The 23,450-nt window shown below is 37.8% G+C and overlaps 1 protein-coding gene across 1 annotated transcript; it reads left to right on the forward strand.

The window, feature by feature from the left end:
• The first annotated feature begins 787 nt into the window (after positions 1-787).
• LOC139738685 (long-chain-fatty-acid--CoA ligase 5-like) lies at positions 788-23,188 on the forward strand. The gene is made up of 20 exons (XM_071649316.1): positions 788-903; positions 4,918-5,161; positions 6,902-7,016; positions 7,713-7,780; positions 8,529-8,630; positions 10,439-10,538; positions 10,960-11,174; positions 11,614-11,665; positions 14,253-14,326; positions 14,951-15,028; positions 16,188-16,322; positions 16,919-17,004; positions 18,265-18,319; positions 18,918-19,013; positions 19,966-20,127; positions 20,561-20,677; positions 21,151-21,294; positions 22,216-22,317; positions 22,460-22,531; positions 22,955-23,188. The coding sequence occupies exons 2-20, from the start codon at positions 4,976-4,978 to the stop codon at positions 23,096-23,098; spliced, it is 2,103 nt and encodes a 700-aa protein (XP_071505417.1). The 5' UTR covers positions 788-903; positions 4,918-4,975; the 3' UTR covers positions 23,099-23,188.
• The last annotated feature ends 262 nt before the right edge of the window (positions 23,189-23,450 follow it).

Genomic DNA, 23,450 nt, shown 5'->3' on the forward strand with positions numbered 1-23,450 from the left:
ATACCGCATCCCACGTGATATTAAATTACAGCTGTATAAAGTTGTCGTGCTACCTACCGGTCAGAGAAAGGTGGGTCCCCACTCTCGATCAGATCAACTCGATCTTAACGCGCATCTTGAAATACTGCCAGCTGACTGCCGCGTAGTATAGCGAAAAGTAGTGTGGCACCTCTGACCAATCAGAATCGAGGATTCATCAAATGAGAGTATATACTACAATGGTATAATATACAAATATTGACTGCTTCGAGGGGCATGGTTAAAACTATTTGCCCCGAGGTGATTTCTCAATAGTGCTATGCTCCGAGAAGAAGTCGAGGGGCGCAGATCACTGTTGAGAAATCACTTCTGGGCAAAGAGTTTTAACCATCTCCTTCGAAGCAGTCAATATTAATTGTATATTATCTCATAGATTGTTTCTCTGTAAGTACTGTAAATATTCACTGACTTCACTATATTTCTTTGTTGAATTGATGTACTTCAATTATTATTTTGTGTTATCTCATAATATTTTTTCTTCTATATGTAAAATAATTCTGTAAATATCAGTTTTTTGGCTTACTTTGTTTTGATATATCTTGTATGTAAAATCATTATTATGGTCATTGTCACTGTATGAATTTTACCAAGGATGACGATTTTAGTACCCATGGTGAGGTGCGGGTATTACCTGACTGGCTATACATGAATTATTTCCATCAGTATTGCAGTGCGCCGCCAACGTTTTCTTAATCTAGGCTGATCACATTGACAACGTAATTCAGCAGCGTACGCTTTCCAAAGTTGAGAGAGATTTCCAGGGCTTCGTAATTCAGTTGTGAAGCTTGCCTCTCTGTCATTACAGCGACTCCTCAGGAAGGGAATTAATCTTAATCGATAAGAGCTTTTTGCCAAGTTCGGGCGGTAAGACTTTCTTTCATTGCAGTTTTGTTTATTCTCGTAGAGTTATGCATGCTGAATTTAAGTTTCATTACAAAGCCATATAAAGCAAAGCATTTGTGTTGTTGCTTTGGTGTTTTTTTTACTACCAGTACCAAAGCTTGAAATGTGGTCCTTCAAATTTGATTATTTTTGTTTAGCAAGTCTGGTAACCATTTTAAAAGCACGATGTTCAATGCAGCAATGATAAGGTCTAATCTATACCCTTCTATTCTCTCTTCCGTGTTATTATAGCGAATGGTGTTCTCTGAAAACCCCATGTCAGGTGCCCAATTTAACACCCGGGTCAAGAGGGTCAGTGTCATAGTGAGCCCCTGCTAGATTTCGCACCAAGTAGGATTCGAAGTCGGGATTTCCATTGTATGAGTCAATAGTAGAAGTAGTAGTGTAGTAGTAGTAGTAGTAGTAGTAGCAGTAGAAGTAGTAGTAGTAATAATAATAGTAGTAGTAATAATAATAATAATAATAACAATAATAATAATGATGATGATGATGATGATCATTATTATTATTAATATTATTATTACTTTTATCATTATCATTATCATTATTATCAGTATTATTGTTATTATTATCATTATTACCGTAGCCACTATGTAAGGGTGCATGCTCCCATAGCTCATGATGTTTATCATAATAACACGATGAGAATTATTACTGGTAGGACGTTATGTACATGACTGTACATATTCTTTGTAACTGTTTTCTATCAAGTTTGAATATTACCCACCGTGTTAACTTTGTAGTGCACATGTATTGTATTTCCGTCTCTCACACTTTGTTTCCATGCACACAAAGAAAATTCCTCTCGAAAACAAAATATGTAAAATTCTGCATCTTTATAGGACCTAAGAAACCAGACGGTTTTATTTTGCACTGAAATATCTATCGACACTCTTGTACTGCTTAGGAGCAGATGCTACATGTTTAAAGGAACAGATAAGGGGCATATCTACTTTTAATCCGGCATATAAATTATAATTTGAACTTTAAAGGTACCGTAACAGAAGGCAAGAAAGACAAAAATGGCATTATCGTCGGGCATTGCTATACGTGTTTGATTAGAGTGCTGATTCCTTCTCCGTCATCGAACACGTTGGTAAACATGGACTTTGACCTTTCTTTTCCAGCAGAAATAGCTTGAAGTTCACTCGAGAAAAAAAAAATCAAAGCATGAGCAAGCACCAATATTTGGTCTGTGAGAGCCTGCGCCAGCCGAGTGATAGCCTGAAATCAACCGCTTGTTTCACGTTTGCTGTTTAGATTCTCCATATTATCAAACAGAATACTAAGTAATCACTGCATGCATATATCGGGGGAGGGGAACTCCTCTGTGTTTGTGTTTCATCAACATGGTTGTCAACTCCACCTCCCCCTTTTCTGCCCGGTTATTGAAGAACTTCGGATGATTCTCAGGGATGTTTTGCTCACCTACTTTGTAATCTTTGATTACAGAATTTAGCGCAGGACTCAGTGTTTTGTAGGGACGAGTATCAAACTGCTCTTTTAGGGACATTAATACCGAGTATACATCTATCTGCGCTCTGTAATTCCCGTAAATTCCAGATGTTTTGAAGTCAAAATCAAAGACACGTCTATGCTCATACGCATATTCATCGATTTAGCTGTCATAATGCAGCCCGAAAGTTAGTTGACCAAATATCTGTTATGTTCATGTTTCTAAACGTCTTTAAGGTACCACAGCTCCAACTGAGAAAACCATAGATTTTACCTTGAGTAAAGATTCCATTGCTAGAAGATGATAAGTATTATATCAGCTCCTGTGATGTCCACGTAAATAGATCACCAAGCGAAAAAGAAAAAGATGCAGGGAATGTATTGCGTGCTTTATTTGTCTACTTTGTTGTTGTCTTTGACTTAAAGGCCAGCACGATCGTCCAGACACATTAAGCAAACATTCCTCGACTCATGAGACTAAAGTTCAGCGCGTTCATGAGATATTTTTAGTAGGCTGACCTTTGCAAAATATTTGTAAGTACGTAAACCCAAATTTTCCAATATTTCGCTTTCTTATTTCGATTAACAAACTATTCGAGATCAAATTTCCTCACCAATATTTTGATGTATTTCTGACAATGATGGATCACTTGTAAATAAGAATCCGTTCTTCTCGTCGTTATCGTCACGACACAACGCAACTTATAAAGTAAAAGAAAGACAATGAAAGAGTGAATCGTAAGGCACGATGAGAGGTGTCAGAGTAGGTCTACTATACGATTGCTGTCACGTGTGGGGAGTTTTGACCACCTTTGCCCCCATGGGGGAGGAAAGAGATAGCTTCTTTCATTCAGGCAGAGCTTCCTTTAGCGTATTGTTCATATCTCGTCAGCAATATTTGAAGCTGAAAGACATTTTCATGAGATATTAAAGATAAACCTTGGATCGTTCCGCTTCCCCTGCGCTCATCGGTGAGGCGTAAGTTTGAATTTTAGCGTTTGTAATGCGCTCTAACGCACAACCGGTGTAATCACATGTAAGCCAAACGGTTCCCATTTAGTCCTAGGCAGAAATATTAATCTCCACAGACATGTCATTCGAAGTAATTGTTTTCCAGTGAAACCCTGGATTCATCATACCACATGTCGACGATTTCACTTGTATAGGACCAAGATATTTGCCTTCAGTAGGGTGTGTAAAATAGACAAAGCAGAAGAAAGGACAAGGGGATATTGCATTGTATGGAAACCATCGTATTTGAAGCAACAGTTTCAGGAAACTAGGGACAAAATATGATAGAGGTTGTCTGCAATGAAGCAAAGCAGTAGACCTATTTGCATGTGACGCACCCGCCATGGTCATGTGGTGATAACAAAGCTTCGGGACGCTTGGGTGTAATATTGTCCTCATTTGTTTCATTAAAAAAAAAAAAAAACAAAAAAAAAAAACACTTATCTTCCGCATTGAGAGAAATTTATTGCATAGTTTTGTTCAGGTATAGATCTTGGGCATCATTATTATGTCCCTCACGCTTTCAAAGAGCAAGTACATTATTGACTTTAATTAAAATCAAAATTTAATTAAAATGGATATTTTTAATTCGTGAGTAAAGCGAGCTCGTGAGATTTGTACAAGATGTATACCAACCATTTAAGAAAACATTTTTGTTTGAACGACCCAGGATTCCCTGCCATCCTCAAGGTTATGATAGCATTAACAGTTCAGTCTTTTCGCTCACATACAGAGCTACCAAGTCTCACGCATTCTGCGTGAGACTCAAGCATTTAGGGGCCATCTCACGATCTCACGCATGACACCCATTTTTCTCACGCATCGGGCGAAGTCTGCAACTTGGGCCTATAATAATGAGCATAGCTCAAAAGATTAAGTGATAGTTGCAATTGAAGGTATATTTTCCCTTTGTCTTTCAAAATAAGTAAAAGATAGTCACTTAAGTATGCACCCGATCGCACCATTTAGAGCTACATTGAAAATTCAAAAAGTTCCCTACCGTGGGAGGCCACAGGCGGGAAAACCCCTCCCACACCCTCGCTCGCGCGCACATTCGCATGCCGAGATGCCGAATCATGAAAATCTCACTCATAAAAGTTTTTTGAACTTGGCATCCCTGCACATACCAGTTACTTTCATTATGGATAGATTACATTCAAAAGCTCAATTAAAGCCGTATGGGATTAAATGCACATCACCATGATCAGAACAGGTATAGATAAATCAATGCTCTAAATGATTGTAATACACTTTGTCATTGCCATATTCTTCTCACAGAAGAGCACCTAAAATACATGGTGTAATACCAACTTGTGCCAAAGTGATCGGCGTGTACTCGTGCGTGTTTATTTAAAGCGGAAAACACAGGCGTTTTGATACACTAATTGTTTTCACAACGTTGATATTCTGCATGTATGAATAAGCTCAACAAATCATGATTCATGTTCAGGTCACCGCAATGAAGTGTGTCATCGCAATTGATTTTTGTGTAATCGCTATCCTTGGCAGTACACGAACGTCCTATACAGCTTGTTAGACTGACAGGCGACATCCACTGATCTCAACCATGGCGGAGCGGTGCTTTCGTCTCCTTCCCAGAGGTCCACGCAGTCTGCTCTCGAATCTCGCCCAGCAAAGGATTCCTGTCACCTGCTCTGGGCCGAACTCAACCAGAGTGACCAGAACAGTGAGGCATGGTTCATCGTACTTTAATAGTGTCTACCCAGTTGACGATCAAACCATCATTAAGGAAGTAAGAACAAACAGAGGTCACTTCCAAACTGCAACGATTCCTATATGATATCATACATGTATATTATGCAGTTGATAATTCAAAGAGATGGAAAGGACTGCAGTATACTCTCGGAACATAAATTTTCCCAAAGTGCAAGCTGCCCACGGAAAGGACTGCTGGAACTCTCGGAACATAAATTTTCCCAAAGTGCAAGCGGCCCCTATTCTGACTAAATGCATGTTTTGCTTGTTTTTTTTTTAACGCACTTCAAGTTTCCATGTATTATTTCTCAAATTTCATTAATATGTTTTTGTCATGTTTGTACATGTTTGATGGCGCTTGATATAGTAAAGAAAAGGTGCCTTATATAATGCACACAAGTTTAGTTGTGTTAGTCTGCCCTTTGAAGGCACAGAATCGAAGCAAAGAAACACTAACAACTGTTGCGAATGGAAGAGGAAAAAACCCGGCTTATGTATAGTTCTGTATTGAAAAGAACCCTAGCATATTTCCAGTGCTGTTGAATGAATAGACGGCATAGCTGATTAACGTTGAGGTTTATCCTCTCCATCCAACGTTCCGCATAAAAAAGTATGGAAACAGAGACACCAAAAACTGACGAAACCCAGGATCTCCGGAGTCCAGAGATTCCATAACCAGACCACTCCGCCAAGAGCATGCAACCGTTCCGCGGCTTCTGTTCTGCTTCGTGTCTCTTTCAATCCATTTTTAAAGAGAAAAACGATAAACACTTGCTTTAGACATATCAATGTGTAAATAAAAGTTACTGGGTTTTAGTTCCCTATCAGCAGCTTTAGTTCAATTCAATGACTTTTATTTTCAGAAAACAAAATACATAAAACCTACACAAATAACAATGAGATTGATGTGAACATTGCTTGGGTTGCGTCCTCTAGAAGTGAAGAACTCGTGGCGAGTGTGCCCTTAAAATGATTTAATATGAAATGCAACGTATGAAATTATGATTGCTGGAGATACGAAACAGAGATAGGGACAAGGACAAAGACAGAGACGGAAATGAAGACGGGACATACATACGGGCATTGACATTGACGAAGACCTAACATGGGCTTCCATATAGCAATAACAAGAACGACATGATAAGTTGGTAATTATGTACAACTGTATGTGCTTACTGTATTGTGAGTATGCATATAATATTGAAAGTTGTATTTATGTGAATATTTGTGTATATACATATATGTACATTTATGTGTATATGTACATGTGTGTATGTATGTATGTATGTATGTATGTATGTATATATTATGTAGATATTATGTAGATATTTCATGTATATAAATGCCAAAAAGAAAAAGAATTTCCTATATATGGACAATAAATGAATCTGAATAAAGAAAATAAAATGAATAAAAAAATGGCACATAACAGATGTGTAGAACAAGGGGGAGGGTGGAGGGGATAGAGAATAGAAATGGAAAACAGTCATCAGGCAGTAAAACAATTCATACATCCTGCAGATAGAGTGACAGGGAGAAAAAATGATTATACTGATTTAAACAATTAAAAAAATATTCATTCATACTCCATACTATTTATTAAACTGTACCAACCTTGCAACCAAATCATAAATTTGTCACGCATCCCGTGCGGGTGTGTGCTGTGCCCTTTTCTGGCTAGAGGGGAAGTTTCCATAATTATGCATTTCAACAGAATTACTGCTTACAGAATTCAATCATGGTGTCACTGAGTCTTTTTCTTTTCTTTTACTCGCAGGGAACAGAGAGAGTCAGGGTTACTCGGCGAAACGAGGGACAGTATCTCCCTACACAGCAGTACAGTGATGTCAACACCATCTACGAGGGCTTCTACCGTGGAAAGAAATGCTCAAGTACGATAGTATATGTCTCTGATTCAGCCGACTACAAAAGGAGGACTGCGTCTTATCCCGTTATATGAATCACATTAATTATATTTCATTTCCATGGATTTTCCTTTTGATCCATCACGTTCTTGTCACACTTGCTTATAATGATTATATTATGCAGAAGGTGCTGGTGCTGTCGGAAACTCCTGAGAAGATTCCTATAGAGTCACACAGATTCCATTCAGTATGCTCTGTTCGAACAGGTTCTATTTTGTCTGCACTAAAATTCCGTAATGATTTTTGAAACCATAACGATATTTATCACCTTTAGTTATGTTGGAGAAAGTATATCAATATCAAATGGTGATAGAAATTTCATGAGAAGGCGAATAGGGGTTGAACAGAGGAACGGTGGACCAGGAATATAATAATATTGATTATCAATTTCCCTCCAACTCTTTTTTTTTCCTGAGACAATATCACCTTATGTTGTTCCATATAGGCTCTCACACAAATTAAACATTTTGTTAAGGATGTCTGGACATATCATTACGGTGAAAGATGCGTGCTTTTATACGTATAACTCATTCGTGCACATTATGATGAAAGATGCGTGCTTTAATACGTATGACTCATTTGTGCATCATGATTATGTGAGTCCATTTTCTTCAAACACGAGTCTTGTCTTAATATAGTACTCCTCTCTTTTAACATCGTCAGATGATGGCCCCCTTCTCGGTTCTCGAACAGGTCCGGATAATTGTTACGAGTGGATGAGTTTTTCACAGGTATGAAACTAACATTACATTCCTATCATTAAGTTTTGCAAAGAAAACATTTTGCTAATGACAGGTATTTATCAAGTGTGTTGTAATCTTACACTTTCATGTAAAAACAAAAAATAACCTCTTCTGACAACCTTTCTTTCTCTAAAACATATGGTATTGCAATTAAAAAAAAAAACTTTTCGTGAGAGACAAACCTGAACTGCATCCCCAATGAGGCCGTAGTATCAGCCCAGTCAAGCAATTCTTATGCTGACGGTCTCCTGCTTCCTCGTTGAATCAAATGTACTGCTTTTTCTAATTTATGTGCAACCATAAATGTTTTACAGTCATTAATTGTCATGCATGCATAAACTGCACTTTTGTATTGCTCCTTTGTTATTTGGTTAAGTTTTGTTCCAATTTATCACACTCATGTAGGCCATAATTTATTTTGATTTGATTTGAGAAGCAAAATAAATAAGAACGAACAAACGAACTAACTAACCAACCAACGAGCCTCAAATAACCGCATTGTCAGTCATATCATTTTCATTTAATTCTCGCCTATTTTTATAGAGCAGATTGAAATAGGCTACAAGGAGAGAAAAAAGCAAGAAATGGTTAAAAGCTTTGAAGGAAGCCATGTTTGCCGATTTGATAACAATGAAATAATCACAGATATGCTATCATAATTCACCTTCATCATTATCATTATAGAGCTACTAGTTTAGTTGCTCCATAAAGCATTTCCGCTGTATTCTATTCGCAGCTAGAAGAGAAAGCACGCCTTTTTGGAGCTGGCTTGATGTCCCTTGGTATGTTGCCCAACGGAGAGTCTTTTGTCGGCATCTTTGCTACTAACAGAGCAGAGGTAAGTCAACATTGATAGCGAGTGAAATTATGTATTATGACAAAGAGAGTCAAATAAAATTTGTATCCGCTCTAAAAAAAGGGGGGAAAATAAAATGAATTGAAATATTCGCGGTCGGCTCAACATTCTTCAAATCGTTTATTTATTTTTCTTTTCATTTCAAGATATAACTATAGGTTTTCCCGGCCAATTTCGCACTTGTGTCAGTCCAATTCCTAATTGCTGCATTCAATTTAGCAAAATTTAGCGTAGATGACATGTTCGGTAGTTCAATTTCATGATCTCTTCATTCAAATTCATTTTGGAGCATTCAAATTACCTTTAGCGTCATTCTAATTAACACTTTTTCAATTGAAATTCGTAAAACTAGCACCATTTCGTTATTCGTTCATTCAATTTAGAATGATATAGTCACGTGATCACGGACATGCCGCACTCGTTCATTCAAATTCATTTTTGGGCATCCAATTTAACATCTTTTGCAGTCAATTTAGCACGCATGTTTATGCTTTGGTTCTTTCTTTATTTTTTTTTTTTGTCAACACAGTTACTGTTTTGCAAGCGTCATTACATTTCATATTTTCGTACTTATTTGAAAGATTTTGGCAACAGGTTTTTTTTTTTCTTCAATGTGCTTAGTGATTCTTCCAGTCCGAAGATTTAGTGCATCATGTGGCCACAACTTATCCGGCCGTTGAGTGCTTTATTCCGAGTTCTAGGAAGTCAAGGTTATGATCATCAAATGTTTCTATAATTCTTTTTCTGTCTTCTTGAGAAATACGTCTGTATCTAATTTGTGCTGTCATGACTGTAAGAAGATGAAGTTAGTATTGGTACATGTAGGCCTAAAATGACATGTATGAAAGAAAAGGGGCGTTACAGAACAACAAACCCGAGTTATGGTAAAAAGTATGATACTTTTACTGCTTAACAGTGCGTGGATGAAACAAAAAGTCACATAGAAATACGCGTTTAAATGTTATCACCTTTTCAAAAGAGAAATAACATGACGTTAATTTGAATGAACATGTTAGGAATTTGACTGCCCATACGCGAAATTGAATGACTGAAATACCCCTTTCGGCCAGTGTTGGCGAATTTGAATGACTGAAGAGCACGTGCCAATTTGAATGCTCGTTTTACACACATGTGCAAATTTCATTGATCGAAATGCTAAATTGAACGACCAACTTGCAATTTTGAATGACAGAATGTGCAGTGACGAGGATTTTCGCTAAATTGAATGAACCTTTTATCAAATGGACTGACAAAAGTGCGAAATTGGCCGGGAAAACCTATATTAACACTACAACACCTTAGTAGTGGCGGCATGCAATTAACGCAACAAAAAAAAAAGTCTGTTCATAAAATGATTATATCCGGATACGCTGAATAGACTTTACACTTAGCAAATGCCGTCTTTATTTTGCTTTGTGTTTTGTTCTCGTTTGCTGATTTGTTTGGGGATGTCTTTGATTGAGTATCAAGTTCTCTTTTTCGAAGAACCCTTCCTTGTAAGATGTATATAGCTATGTCCCTATAAATCAGCTGAGACATACCAATACTGCGAAATGTTGAAGAATCCTCTTTGCCACGTTTTATCTGACCGAAGGAAAATTGGAGGAATAGACGTATCCACACAGTGTTTTTGTTTTAGACAACAGAGTAATGAGTATGAAACAACCCCCCCCCCCCCGAACGAAAAAAGAAGAAGAAAAAAAAAAAGAGGGCTGGAAGAATGCCGCCACATCGATCACGGCTGAGTATTGACCCTGAAATGATTGTGATTTCGTCTGTGCATTGTTTAGTGGACAATTGCTGATTTTGCTTGCGTCTGTCACTCAATCGTCACTGTGCCTCTCTACACAAGTCTTGGAAAAGACGCCATCAAGTACATCGTCAATCAGAGTAAGCTTGCTTAGACACCTGATCAATTTAGAATTGAATCGTTGTCTCACTTCATTGGTGCATCTCAGATGAGTTCTGATTATAACTCCTCAGCAGGAGGACTACGTTTGCAGATGAGAATATTACCAATTATACTTATCATAATTGTAATTTTTAACTTACAGCAGTGGATCCGCCAGAGAATAAAGTGAATGTTTCGTCAGATTTAACCCCCTTTTCAATAGAATGGAATAAATCAGTACATTACTTGCCAAATAATAAATTCATCAGTCATGATTCTAAAATTGTACACAATTTAACATGAGTGAACTGCAATGGATTATTCTTATCCGTTTTTCCGGTCTGTGCTTCTTCTTCTTTTTTCTCACTTTTGTCCATTATTGATCAACATTAATTTCATGTACACTACTTTCCAAACCAGCCAACATGTCTTTACTGATATGCGACACTATGCAAAAAGCTGAAACTGTGCTCGGAGAAAGCGCCGCTCTCCCGAGTCTAAAAACAGTAGTGGTGTGCGACCTTCCAGCTGACGGTACAGACGACACTCAACGCAGATTCGAAGCTGCGGGACTGAAGCTTTTGTCCTTCAACGACGTGCTGTCTGCGGGGACTGCTAACCCGTGCGAACTGGTGGTGAGAGCATTTACTTCAGCACGTTTATAGTAATATTTGCCGGGAAAAAATGCACAATTTCCGCGTAATATCAAGTGAAATGACTTCTCAAAACACTATTCCCCGCCATGATTCATCAAATTGTCGAAACAGCTGGGAAATCCTAGCTCTATGAATGCAGAAATAATCTATATGAAAGAAATCTTAATAGGCCTACTCTGCTGTAACTAAAAGTGTGAATTAATGGCGTCACCTTTGTCCGTGGTCTAAACGATCTCGCACAAATCAAACTAGACTAGCTCTCTTCTTCTTTATCGTGAGCCGACATTTTTATTTGCCCAAAATTCATGATAAGTCTTCCTAAGAAATTGTCAATGTCATAATTAGCAACGACTAGTTCTTTATCGCTACCTCGACGTTCAATCGGATATTGTAGTTATGTGTCATTTTCCATTCGCAGATCCCCACACCATCCTCTCTGAATACAGTAGTCTACACAAGCGGAACAACCGGTAAGTTTTCGTTCTTACTCTGCAGAAATGTGCGACTAAACTGATGTATCCTTATCTGCACTTTAGAATTATTAAACAATATTTGAAAGTTAGTGACCTGCCGGGACAAAAGGGGCCAGGAGTCGGACACAGCTGAGCCGAAAATTGTGCGTTACAAATCAGATTCACAAAAGTAGTGGAAATCAATGAATTTCTCTATTCGGAATGATTATGCAGTCTAGGTTTGTTTTTTGTTTTTCTACCCTTTGTCGATATTTAGTGACAAAATGATCCAAGCAAGGACCCTCCCCAAAAAACCCAAACAAACAAACAAAACAAACACACACACAGACACAGACAAACGATAGCAGCAATTTCTGTGGCGTGTCTTCGCAGGTTTCAAGAACTTACAAACGAATCCGAAGCTTCATATTACCGCCTTAAAAAGTCAAAAGACTCCTACTAGGAACAAGGGAAAGATTTATTCACTCAGCTGGTTTTTGCTAAGGTCCTGGTCACACATATTAAAGCGAAGACCGGTCGCCAACTATTCTACGACCTCTGAAATCACTATAGTTGGCAGTTGGTTGTCACAGGTCAAAAAATAAAATATTTTGGAAGTCGTCTAATGGTTTGTCAGCAGTCGGCGTCAGGTTTTGGTCGGCCAGAGGTTTTCGATGCAGCATCAAAAACCGTCTGCTGACCAAACTGGTTGACGAAAGTTTTTTATTTTTCTTGTTCTTCTTCTTGTATTTAATTGGTCGTGAAAAGGTCGGAAACAGGTCGCCAAAATATTAAGGACTAATCTTCATTGATTTCTGGTTCTTGGCATGAAGATTTTTGGTCGTCAACCAGTTGCCAACCATTTGCCCGTTTGCCCTCCAATTAAAGACTGAAAGCAGACCATTTTCTAAGTGGTCCCTGACCGGATTACATCTTTAACAGCTACTATCAACAACTTTTTTTTTTTTCGAGAGAGAGAGCACTGTAGAGTATCTGCGTCCAAGTGCCGCGTCCATGTGCTAGGTACCATAAGTCTTCGATTCACTCCACATTCATTTATGCACCGTTTCCCGATCACACAAAGCGATCTCTACAATGCAACGACATGCTTCTTCTTCCTCCTTGATCTCGACTTTCATGGAAAGAACCATGTTGACTCTTTATTGACAGGTAGTAGTACATCTGAGTAGTCCTATAAACATGTTTGATCCTGGAGCAATTGTTGCCGATCCCCGAACAAAAATCAGCAAACAATGGGCAACCAATTTCTGAAATGGTCTTCGTCATAATTATAAAAGTCGCCGATCAGTTGCTGACCATTTACAAACCTTACTGCAAGCAGTTGCTAATTCATCATTATGTTTTTGTTGTTGTAAAACATTTGCAAAATGCCCTCTCACATGTCATCATATCGTTTGCAAACGGTGGGCAACCGGTGGGCAACCGGTCAATAACCGATCGACTTCCAGTCGCCAACCACGAATTTTGGGGTTTGGACGCCAATTGGTTGTCGATGGTCTCCAGAAATTTTGGGTTGCTGGAGGTCGGCCGTCGGCGACCAGTCTTGGCGTATGAGTGACCAGACTAGAAAGCTCGCATATCGCCAGATAGATTGATCCAACACGCTGTGCATGTGTATCAAAACTGATGTTTTTTTTTCCTTTAATTGCATATTTTTCATTGATCTTTTGAGCGCCGTTCTCTCTAAACTTTAACCATTATGGATGCAGAGACGCGAATCCACAGAGCTGTAAAATGTACAGTTTCTCTGACTGTAAATAAATTATTCTGATATTTAAAAGCTGCCGCCGATTGTATGGTCCGTTTCACATGGCAGGCCCTGATAATAATTGTAAAGAAATTCACTGGAAAAACTAAAAAGCAACCGACGTTTTATGCGTGCATTCGGTTTGTTACATGCTCCACTGAGAGGCAATTGTTGATGACCGCTTTGATAGATCAAAGATAGAATTTCTCCCCATCCAGTGCATGCTTTTCATAATGTACATTGGCATTCGGAAGATAGCATGCATGCTGACATGTAAAGTAGGTCGAACATTTGTTGCCTGATGCGCTCTTGATCAAGCTGTTGGTCTATAATGTATTTAATGAAAGTAGACAGACGGATGCCGCTATCTGATTGTTTATGCTGCTGCCACAGATATGATATGCGCACAGAAATGGGCCTATATGCAAGCGAAGTGCGTATCTATACCTTAACTTTGATAAGCTGTTAATCAGCCAAATTACGGCACCCTGTTGAACCAGGGGGAGGTATCTCCCACCTCCCTGGTTGAACATTGATTATAACAACAACGACAAGCTGAGGTAGTTTCCATTTGTGCTGACTTCTTGAAATACACGTAAAATGAAAATGAAGGGGAATTCAAGGTTTCCATGTTCACATATTATGTGAACTTTGAATTCCATTAGAATTATATGCTCTTTCACATTTATATGCAGTAAGTGATTTCTCATTGTCTCATATAATAGGTAAAAATCTGAAGCGCCATCTCAACCAATACTACACCATCCCTTTAAGCTATTAGGCCTGACCATTCTTGTTGCAAATCTTCTTCCTTTTTTGCCATCTTTTGTTTTCCAGGTGTGCCAAAAGGGGTTCCACTCACCCATCGCCACTACATCGTTAACCATGCAAACATTCACTCTACTTTCGATGTAAGACTGTCAGGTTAATATATTGTTGCGTCATGAATAGTTTATTGTAGCAGGAATGAATGTTTTACATGAGTGGATAAAAATACGTTTTGCCATATACATGCACTGACCATACGGTCACTATGAAGTAGACGCCTACCTATGTTCCCGCGTAAGTTTTGCCAAGAATGTAGAATTAGGTCTTATTGCATGGCAGCCACAATCTCATAGCTCAATATTTTCTGTGCAGTGTGTTTTAATCTTGGGTTATTTATACGAATATTTGTGTGATGATCTGATTTGTATTAAATGTGCAATAAATGACATGAAACCACATAACATTTTTACAGGCAACAGCTTGATTCTTATTGACGTCCTCTCATGCATTCAAAGACAGCCATCTCATGAGGACGTAGGATTAGATACGAACTTCATCATGGATACAATAGAAATATGTAGAAAAGTTAACGAGAGAACAGCCAAAGGTGCTCATTAACACAATGTATCCAAAAATATGAAGTAGGATCATTATAATGTTGTAACTGCATTGTGTCATTCTACTTCCTGTTTCCCCGTCAGTATACCACGAGGCAACTGTCCTTTTCCATCCATGATAATTGTATCTTGAGGATTTATTCTTTTCAGGTTGGCATATATGCCACTCCTAAAGACGTACATCTGTCGTACCTCCCACTGGCCCACGTCTTTGAGCGTGCAACTCAGGTAAATTACGTAATGTATATCTGCAGAAGTGTGTTGCATTTTTATCACTGTGAAGGAAAAAAAAAGAAATAGGCCCTACAAGTGGAGATCTGTCATATTCAAACTTCATTCCAACTTTTCAGAAAAAAAAGGGTTGTTCTGCATGACAGCAAGAACGTTTGCACAGAAATTCATATTCAATTCAATTCAATTCAATTCAATAGTTTATTTCCATCATCACAAAGAAAAGAAAAGAAAAAGTTGACATAATCCAAAGTGATACAATTTTTTTTTCATTTCTCTTACACTCGTCTGATAAAGGATTTGTTCAATACGATATAAAGTATATCATACACGAATGATGTCGTAAAAAAGAAACAATACACTTTGTCATGGCAACAATAATAGTAAATAATCACAATGATGGAAAACAGTGTTCCACTAAAAAAGCCACGCTTGTCAAACGTGGAACACTGGGACAAAACAACAACAGCACCAATTTGTTATACCAATAAGACATATTCATTTTAAATTCTTCTATAAACTATTGTACATTTTACTCATTGATATAATGATGTTGATACTATAATGAACAATACTTACTAAGATTTTAGGATCCTAGTAAGTATTGTTCATTATAGTATCAACATCATTATATCAATATCATTATTTGTGATGATGGAAATAAATAAACTATTGAATTGAACAGAAATTCATACATGATAATATCAACCTAAAATTTCAATTTAAAGGATTTCAAACACCTAATGCATGTGAACTAGATTTCAACATAAAATTTTGAATGCATTGATTATCACAGACGGATGCATAGCTATAGTTACAAGGTTTTCAAAGGAAATTGATTTGACTACATTATTAAACCGGCTGTTCAGTTGATTTTAAAGTTGCAATCTGAGCATGAGTAAAACATCATTATTTCATATGGATAACTTTACGCTCATCGACTGAGTAATGTCGACACGTTCCTTTCATGCAAACACTAAAAAACAACAACAACAAACAAACAAAACAAAACAAAAACAAAAACGGTAATACATCTACCTTTTCAAATTTCCCTGGTCGACTGCTTCATTGAAATTCAACACGTTTGAGGGATTGATTCTGTTTCACTGAAGTAAATGTGTCCGATATTAAACTTTATTTCGTTTGCGATGCACAGTACCACTGCCTGATCCATGGAGTGCCCATGGGTTACTCTCGGGGAGATCCACTGTTGCTTCTCGATGACATACAGACGCTCAAACCAACTTTTCTCTTCGGTGTGCCCAGGGTATACAACAAAATATATCACGAGGTAGGTATCACGTGATTTTTCACCCTTACTGCATGCATTTGATTTTGTGTGAGTGTGTGTAGGCCTCAGTGATGTGCATGTATGCACATGCGCTGTGTTTGGGTATGAGATGAGACCTTGAAGTAAACGGCATATTGTGTGCATGTGTGTGTGCGTGCTTTCACACGCGCTGTGTGTGTATAAGATGAGACGATGAAGTGAACGTAACTTTGAACATTGAATCCTCCATACATGCAGGGATAGTCTTATGAATATATGGATATAATGATATATATATACCTAATAACACATATTATACATACTTACCGGAGACAATGTAGGTCCTCGAGTTTTTCAACATGCTATTCGAATTTGAATGTTGATACTTCATTTTTTTACATAAAAAAAGAATAGCATGGCTATCTTGCTGGACACGTAATTGGGAATCACCATTTGAAAACAATAACCTTTTCCACTTGTATTTCGTCATCGGTCGGTAGTGCAAGTATTGGTAGTTTCAGGATGTCAGTATATATAAAGAAAGAGAATAATATTCATCCTCTACATTCCTCTGTTTATTACATGACATGACCGTGTCTATTCCATTACTTTTGAAGGTGATGTTGAGTGTTTCAAATGCCAGCCCAGTGAAACGCGCCTTGTTCAACTTTGCCTATCAACAAAAGCTAAAAGAATTGAAGAGGTGAGTCTCTGAAGAAGATTTTACCGTATTTTTTTCAAACTCACAGGAAAACCCTTTTTTTTCCGACACACACACACAAAAAAAAGAAAAGAAAAAAAAAACCCACACAAACCCAAACCTATATCCATAGAAAATGTAAGGACAATTAAATATTTAGGCGTTACACTTGACTCTGGTATGACATTATGACGAACATAATTATTTCAAAAGTTATTGGTCAAAATGCCTCGCACGCGCATGATACGATAATGATTATGTTGAATTACGAGAGTCAAACAATTTATGTCATAAATAAAATCAATAGAAAAAAAAATCTATATGTTGCCACGATTTTACCTTCCACTGATTATTTGCTGCACATCTTTGGTATACTAGTATAAGCTATGTAACAAACCCATAAGAATAAGATTTTAAAAAGTCAGAATAAGTATGCACGAATAGTTTTGATAAAGGATTGTACGCCAATAATTTCTTTTATCATGGCTACTACTAAAACACTGATCAATTCAGTGCTTATTTACATCGATGTAGGGCAATTTGCCAATCAATTGCAATGAAAACATCTCGACGGAAGAATTTCATGAGTTTGAATAATTACGCAGTACCCTCTGCATGCTATAAGGATTAGAACCAACACTTGGTGTCGGGCGGAAGCTCGGTGGTCTAGTGGAAAACGACGCCTGTCCGGAGATCAGGAGGTCGTAGGTTCGAATCCTGCTCAAGTACGTACACTCATGATTTCTTTTTTTCATGGCTACTACAGTATTGTATACTAAAACACTTATCAATTCAGTGCTTGCTTACGTCGATGTAGTGTAATTTGTCAACCATTTGCAATGAAAACATCTCGACGGAGGAATTTCATGAATTTGAAGGATTGTCTTACATCCCATAACCGATAGGCCAACCTCGCGGAATACATGGAATAGGATAGAGGAAACAAATATGTAAACAAATGAACAGCGCTTCTTGGTTTGTGCTATGTATAATGCTATATACATGTTACACCACATGCCCAAGGTGAAATGCCTCTTCGTGTCCCATAATCTCACTAGACAAAGTAAACACTAGCACAGAGGGATAAACATATTTCATTTTAAATTTGCTTTGGAGTACTTGATCGCTCTGCACAGCTTACGAGAGAAAGATCACCCCATGATAGAACACCCTCGCCTATAGCATAACAGAGTTATTAATTAAAAAAAAGGTTACCTCAAAGTGTCGAGATCCTAAGTCAAACTTCGATCATTTTTCTTCCAGAGGAGTACAAAGGAGAGACACAATATGGGACAAACTCGTGTTCAAAAAGATTCAGGTGAGAGACGATCCGAGAAAAAAAGGAAAAAAGTAACAAGTTTGAATGTATTGCTCGTTTCGTTTTTCACATCGCAGGCCTTCAGTCTAATCCATCATAATATTTCATATTGATGAAAAACAGGTCATATCTTGCTAGAAATTAGATACTGTTACACAGCATCTACATAAATATTAAGAAAAAAAACGTGAATCCTTACTCTTCGTTTATAGCAAACTGTCTTGTGGTGCAAATGTTGGAATACAGATTGTGCTGTTTGAGTGATATAGGATTTCGGGTGGTTTTCTTGAACCTTAAAGCTCAGAGAGATTATCAAGCAATCTTTAGTGACATATTACGCAAAATTCTGTGCTTAAAAACATCCGGCAAAACATTGTCAAAGTAAAGTATTTAAGTGATTATGACATCAGATAGCAAGATGACAACAACATGCCACAATCTGATCTTCAAAACAAGAGTTCTTTACAAATAAGGATCGATATAATTTTCTACCCTCACTGTAGTACTTAAATCCCGCTCTCCCTGTTTGTTCTCTCTGACTCTCGTTTGTTCTGAAAGCAAACATATGTAGGCCTACATTTATTTTGAATCTGAACAGGACATCTTCGGAGGCAGAATACGATTGTTATTCTCCGGGGCAGCGCCCATCTCAGCTGAAGTCTCCACGTTCTATCGTGCGACAATGGGTTGTGTGGTAAGTTGTATAGCCGCTCAATCATAGCTTGCGAAAATTAGACTTTTAATTTCAATTCAGTTTTCAATTCCATTCTACTTTATTTCCATTAAACAAAAAAAGTAACACCCACAAAGCATTCATTTATCAGCTCACACTGTTGAGCAATCAAAGAAAAAAATGTACCAGACATGAAATGTATTACAAAATAGAATATGTACGGATAAACGGGAAAGCAAAGATTTCAGCCTCAATGGATTAACCTCTTATAGCAATTGAAGATTCCGAACGTAATGGCCTATCAATGGTTCCCTATAGAAGATACAGCAATATTACTCTCATTTCGGCAACTTTCTGAATTACTTGAAATAGCTATTTGTCTATTATAAGTAATGTTTATTTGAAAACCTATTGAGACTTTACCTAGAAAACGGTGTGTCACAGAAGTAATTCTGACATACTTTTGTTGACCTTTGACGTCTTTCAAATTACGTAATTATATGTTCTAATATTTTATATGAAAACAATAAAAATGGTAAGGTTGTTGTTGTTTTAAAGAAAGAAAGAAAAGAGAGAGAAAAAATGGGGCCCTATACACACAATTTGCCCCAGACAGCACTTAACATAAAACAAACATTATGAATCTTAGAGAGATATAAACAAGAATATTGAATTTCTTATACAAAGTCTCCATGAGGGAGCTCATATCGTCTCCACGAGGGAGCTCATATTGTCTCCACAAAGGAGCTCATTAAGTCTTCACGAGGGAGCTCATATGGTAAGGCATAAATGGTAAGGCATAAAACTATAAAAATGCGGACGGGCGGTTTCGGGTGGTTCAGTTACCGTGTTGTTGTTGTTTTTTTCGTTTTTTCAGACATAAGATTCACATACATTTCCATTTGTATTTGATAAGACGCAATATTCTTTATCCCGTGATATTTATTTTTCGAATTGTTTAATGAATTTTCAGTTTTTCGAGGGGTATGGACAGACGGAGACAACGAGCTGTATCACTCATACCATTGACACGGATATGACTGCAGGTCACGTGGGCATCCCTGGCGCTGATATGCAGATTAAGCTAGTGGATGTACCTGAGCTGAACTACTTCTCAACGGAAGACGTGGGTGAGGTACATATTTCACCAGTTGCTGTAAACTTAGATATACAGTCATATCATAAAGTATATCAGGGTTTCTAAGCGACGAGATGACGTATCGCACATCGTGTTTGGTTTTCAGCTCCAAAACGTATAACTTGTCTCGTTGTGACGAATCATAATCATGGAAGTGAGAAATTAATAATTCTGTTATGACAGGGAACGATATGGTTTATACATAAACATGTAAATAATATAGTTGCATATCCATTTACATAATACATGTATATTTTATTCATAAATACATGCATACATACACGCATATATACACGACATAATATATTTGCGTAAGTAAAGTGACATGGCTTTCACTATAGCTTTTGTTGGGAAGGGTCCTGGGGTTGATAGAATAATTTCCTTGTCCATGTGGATTGCAAGTATAGTCTCAACGTTGATTATTTCCCAGGTCTGTGTAAAAGGCAGTAATGTCTTTGACGGCTACTTTAAGGAGCCAGAGAAGACGAAGGAGGCGTTTGACGAGGATGGCTGGCTCCACACGGGAGACATCGGTCGCTGGAATAAGGTAAGTCTTAGAACGCATGTCGTTCTTATAACTGAGATGTTGTCTTGTCCGTTGGCTAACCACTGTGCGCACTATGCTCATTTCTTTAGAAGAGAAATTACGGCAAACTCATTACTTCTTATTCTTCGTGGCACTACAGCTACTCAAGAGTTCTTTAATGATTTTTGTGTGATAAAGACGCCTGTGGATGAATCATAGTCGTTGCATTTCTGAATAGTTTAAATAGTATTATAACTTGAAAGCAACTGACTCTAAAATTCGTAAGCATATCTTTCGCTCGAGAGAAAAAAAAAGAAAAGAAAAAAGAATAGGAGCATCCGTGTACTTCGACACGAACGATCAGGCAAAAATAGAATAATATCACATGGGGTCACTTCAAAACTGTAGAGATTTGTGAAGCCAAAGTAAAAGTAAATAGAGTCCCACTTTCAGTTTTCAGTTACTGATGCTCCCTTTTATCTATCTATAACCAGAATGGGACACTGTCAATCATCGACCGCAAGAAGCAAATCTTCAAGCTGTCCCAAGGGGTCTACGTGACACCAGAGAAGGTGGAGAATGTGTACATCCGACTACCTCTTGTCATGCAGATCTTCATCTACGGAGACAGTTTGCAGGCGAGTGGTGGAATACTTTACTTGTGGTTCTTTAGAAAAGAAACAAAGACTTCCTCGCATTCTTGCATTGACTGATTAAATGATCACATTCATTCTGTCATTCATTCATTCATTCATCCATTCATTTATTCATTCGCTCATGCATTCACCCATTCATTAGTTTATTCATTTATTTAAGCCCCTTAACGGTACAAGACTCTGTCACTGATCCACATGAAACAAAGTTGCCGATAAGTGCAAGGTATCAAATGCGGAATATATGTGGTGGGGCGCAATTTATAAAGTGGGTACATGGGATGACTACGTTGAAGGGGACAGCATGAAATATCTAAACAACAACTTTCCAGAAACTGCTTAGTTCAGGGCAACGTTCTTGTGCTACAGCGCCCCGCAGGATATGTTGCCTGATTACCGAACCTTTACTGTCTCGTTTTCAACATGACGAGAAGTGAGATTACTTTAATTTAATTGTATGACTCTCGAGCGATAACAAACGGGACCTAAAGAGCCATGGAGTAGATTAGGTCTACCAACCAACCAAAAATAGGACATTCACCATTCTTTCTTCTTCTTTTTTAAAGAACTAATCCCCCACCGATTATAACTTGTAACACATGACAATTTTGATGATTCATTTTTTCATTCACCTCTCTGGTTTGTTTAAAAGAACTAATCCCCCACCGTTTATAACTTGTAACACATGACAATTTTGACGATTCATTTTTTTTTTCATTTACCTCTCTGTTTTTTAAAAGAACTAATCCCCCACCGATTATGACTTGTAACAGATGTCAATTTTGACGATTCATTTTTTCATTTACCTCTCTGTTTTTTTTAAATAACTAATCCCCCACCGGTTATAACTTGTGACACAAGACAATTTTGACGGTTCATTTTTCCCATCTTTTAATCCCGGAGCAGCCTCATGTAGTTGGGATAGTCGTACCTGATCCGACAGCATTAAAGAAAATCGGCGAGGGTAAACGTGTGACGGGATCATACGAAGATCTGTGTAAGAGCGAGGTAAGAACCAGGAATCTTGCAGTTCACGAAAGTATGATGACTAGACAGCACTGCCAGTGAGAAAGCACAAGTTATGCCAAACTCTGAGCATTGTGAATCCGTCGTGATATTGTTTTTTCGATTCTTTCTTTTCCGTGCGCAGGTAGTGACCAATGCTGTTCTCAAGGTTCTGCAGAAACATGGCAAAGATGACGGTCTTCAGGGATTTGAACAGGTATACACATTCATTTATTTTCTTCATTACTTATCACGATGTTTACTGGTATATAGTTTATGCATTATTTAAATGTACATTCTCCCTTTTAAGATGATTTGAAATCTTAACGGATTTATGAACATGAAAATATTATGTGAGTATACACAATCAGTAAACTAATCAAATCATGGCCAGATCCCTTCAAAATTACTAATCCTCGGGAAAATGAACCTTCCTAATAAGGAACTGTTACCGTTCGTTAAAGTTTAATCAAACATTACACCAAGAAATGCATTGTTGAAAACGTTCGTGCCATCAGTCTGCGGTATTTTGCGTAGTCTGACAATTTCATTTAGCGTCTCTGTTCTGCAGGTCCACATACTCCAAGCTCACATACAATGATAGTAAAATTATTGTTATCTTCCTAATCTGTCACTCAAGGTGCAAGCCATCGCACTCCACCCGGAACAATTCAGTGAGCAAAACGGGTTGCTGACCCCGACCCTCAAGTCAAGAAGAACGGAACTGAAGAAATATTTCCAGAATGAGCTGGACCGACTTAACCAGAACCTGGAAAGATCATAAGTCTTTGATATCATGCCCGGAATTCAATCAAAAGAACTGGCGTATATGAAATATCGTGAGGTTCTTTATAGAGACTGTGTCAGCTGAACGTGTTGCCATTTGCGATCTTTGCAATGTTCACAATACCAGCTTAAAATGTTGACAGATTAAAAAAAAAAAAATGTGTGTGGCTGTGTGTGTGTGCGTGCGTGCGTGCGTGCATGTGTGTGTGCTTCAAAGTCTCATTGATCTTTACACCTTCAATCTTCACAAAAAGTATGTATTCCCATTGTGTACCCTTGTCATATCTTGGAAAATTGCCTGCCTAACATACTGATGACTGAACCTGTTGTATACACAGTCATTACATTAG

The sequence above is a fragment of the Diadema antillarum genome, unplaced genomic scaffold, assembly GCF_040938485.1.
Source record: "Diadema antillarum isolate AM-2024a unplaced genomic scaffold, OU_Dant_1.0 seq00000764_RagTag, whole genome shotgun sequence".
NCBI lineage: Eukaryota > Metazoa > Echinodermata > Echinoidea > Diadematoida > Diadematidae > Diadema > Diadema antillarum.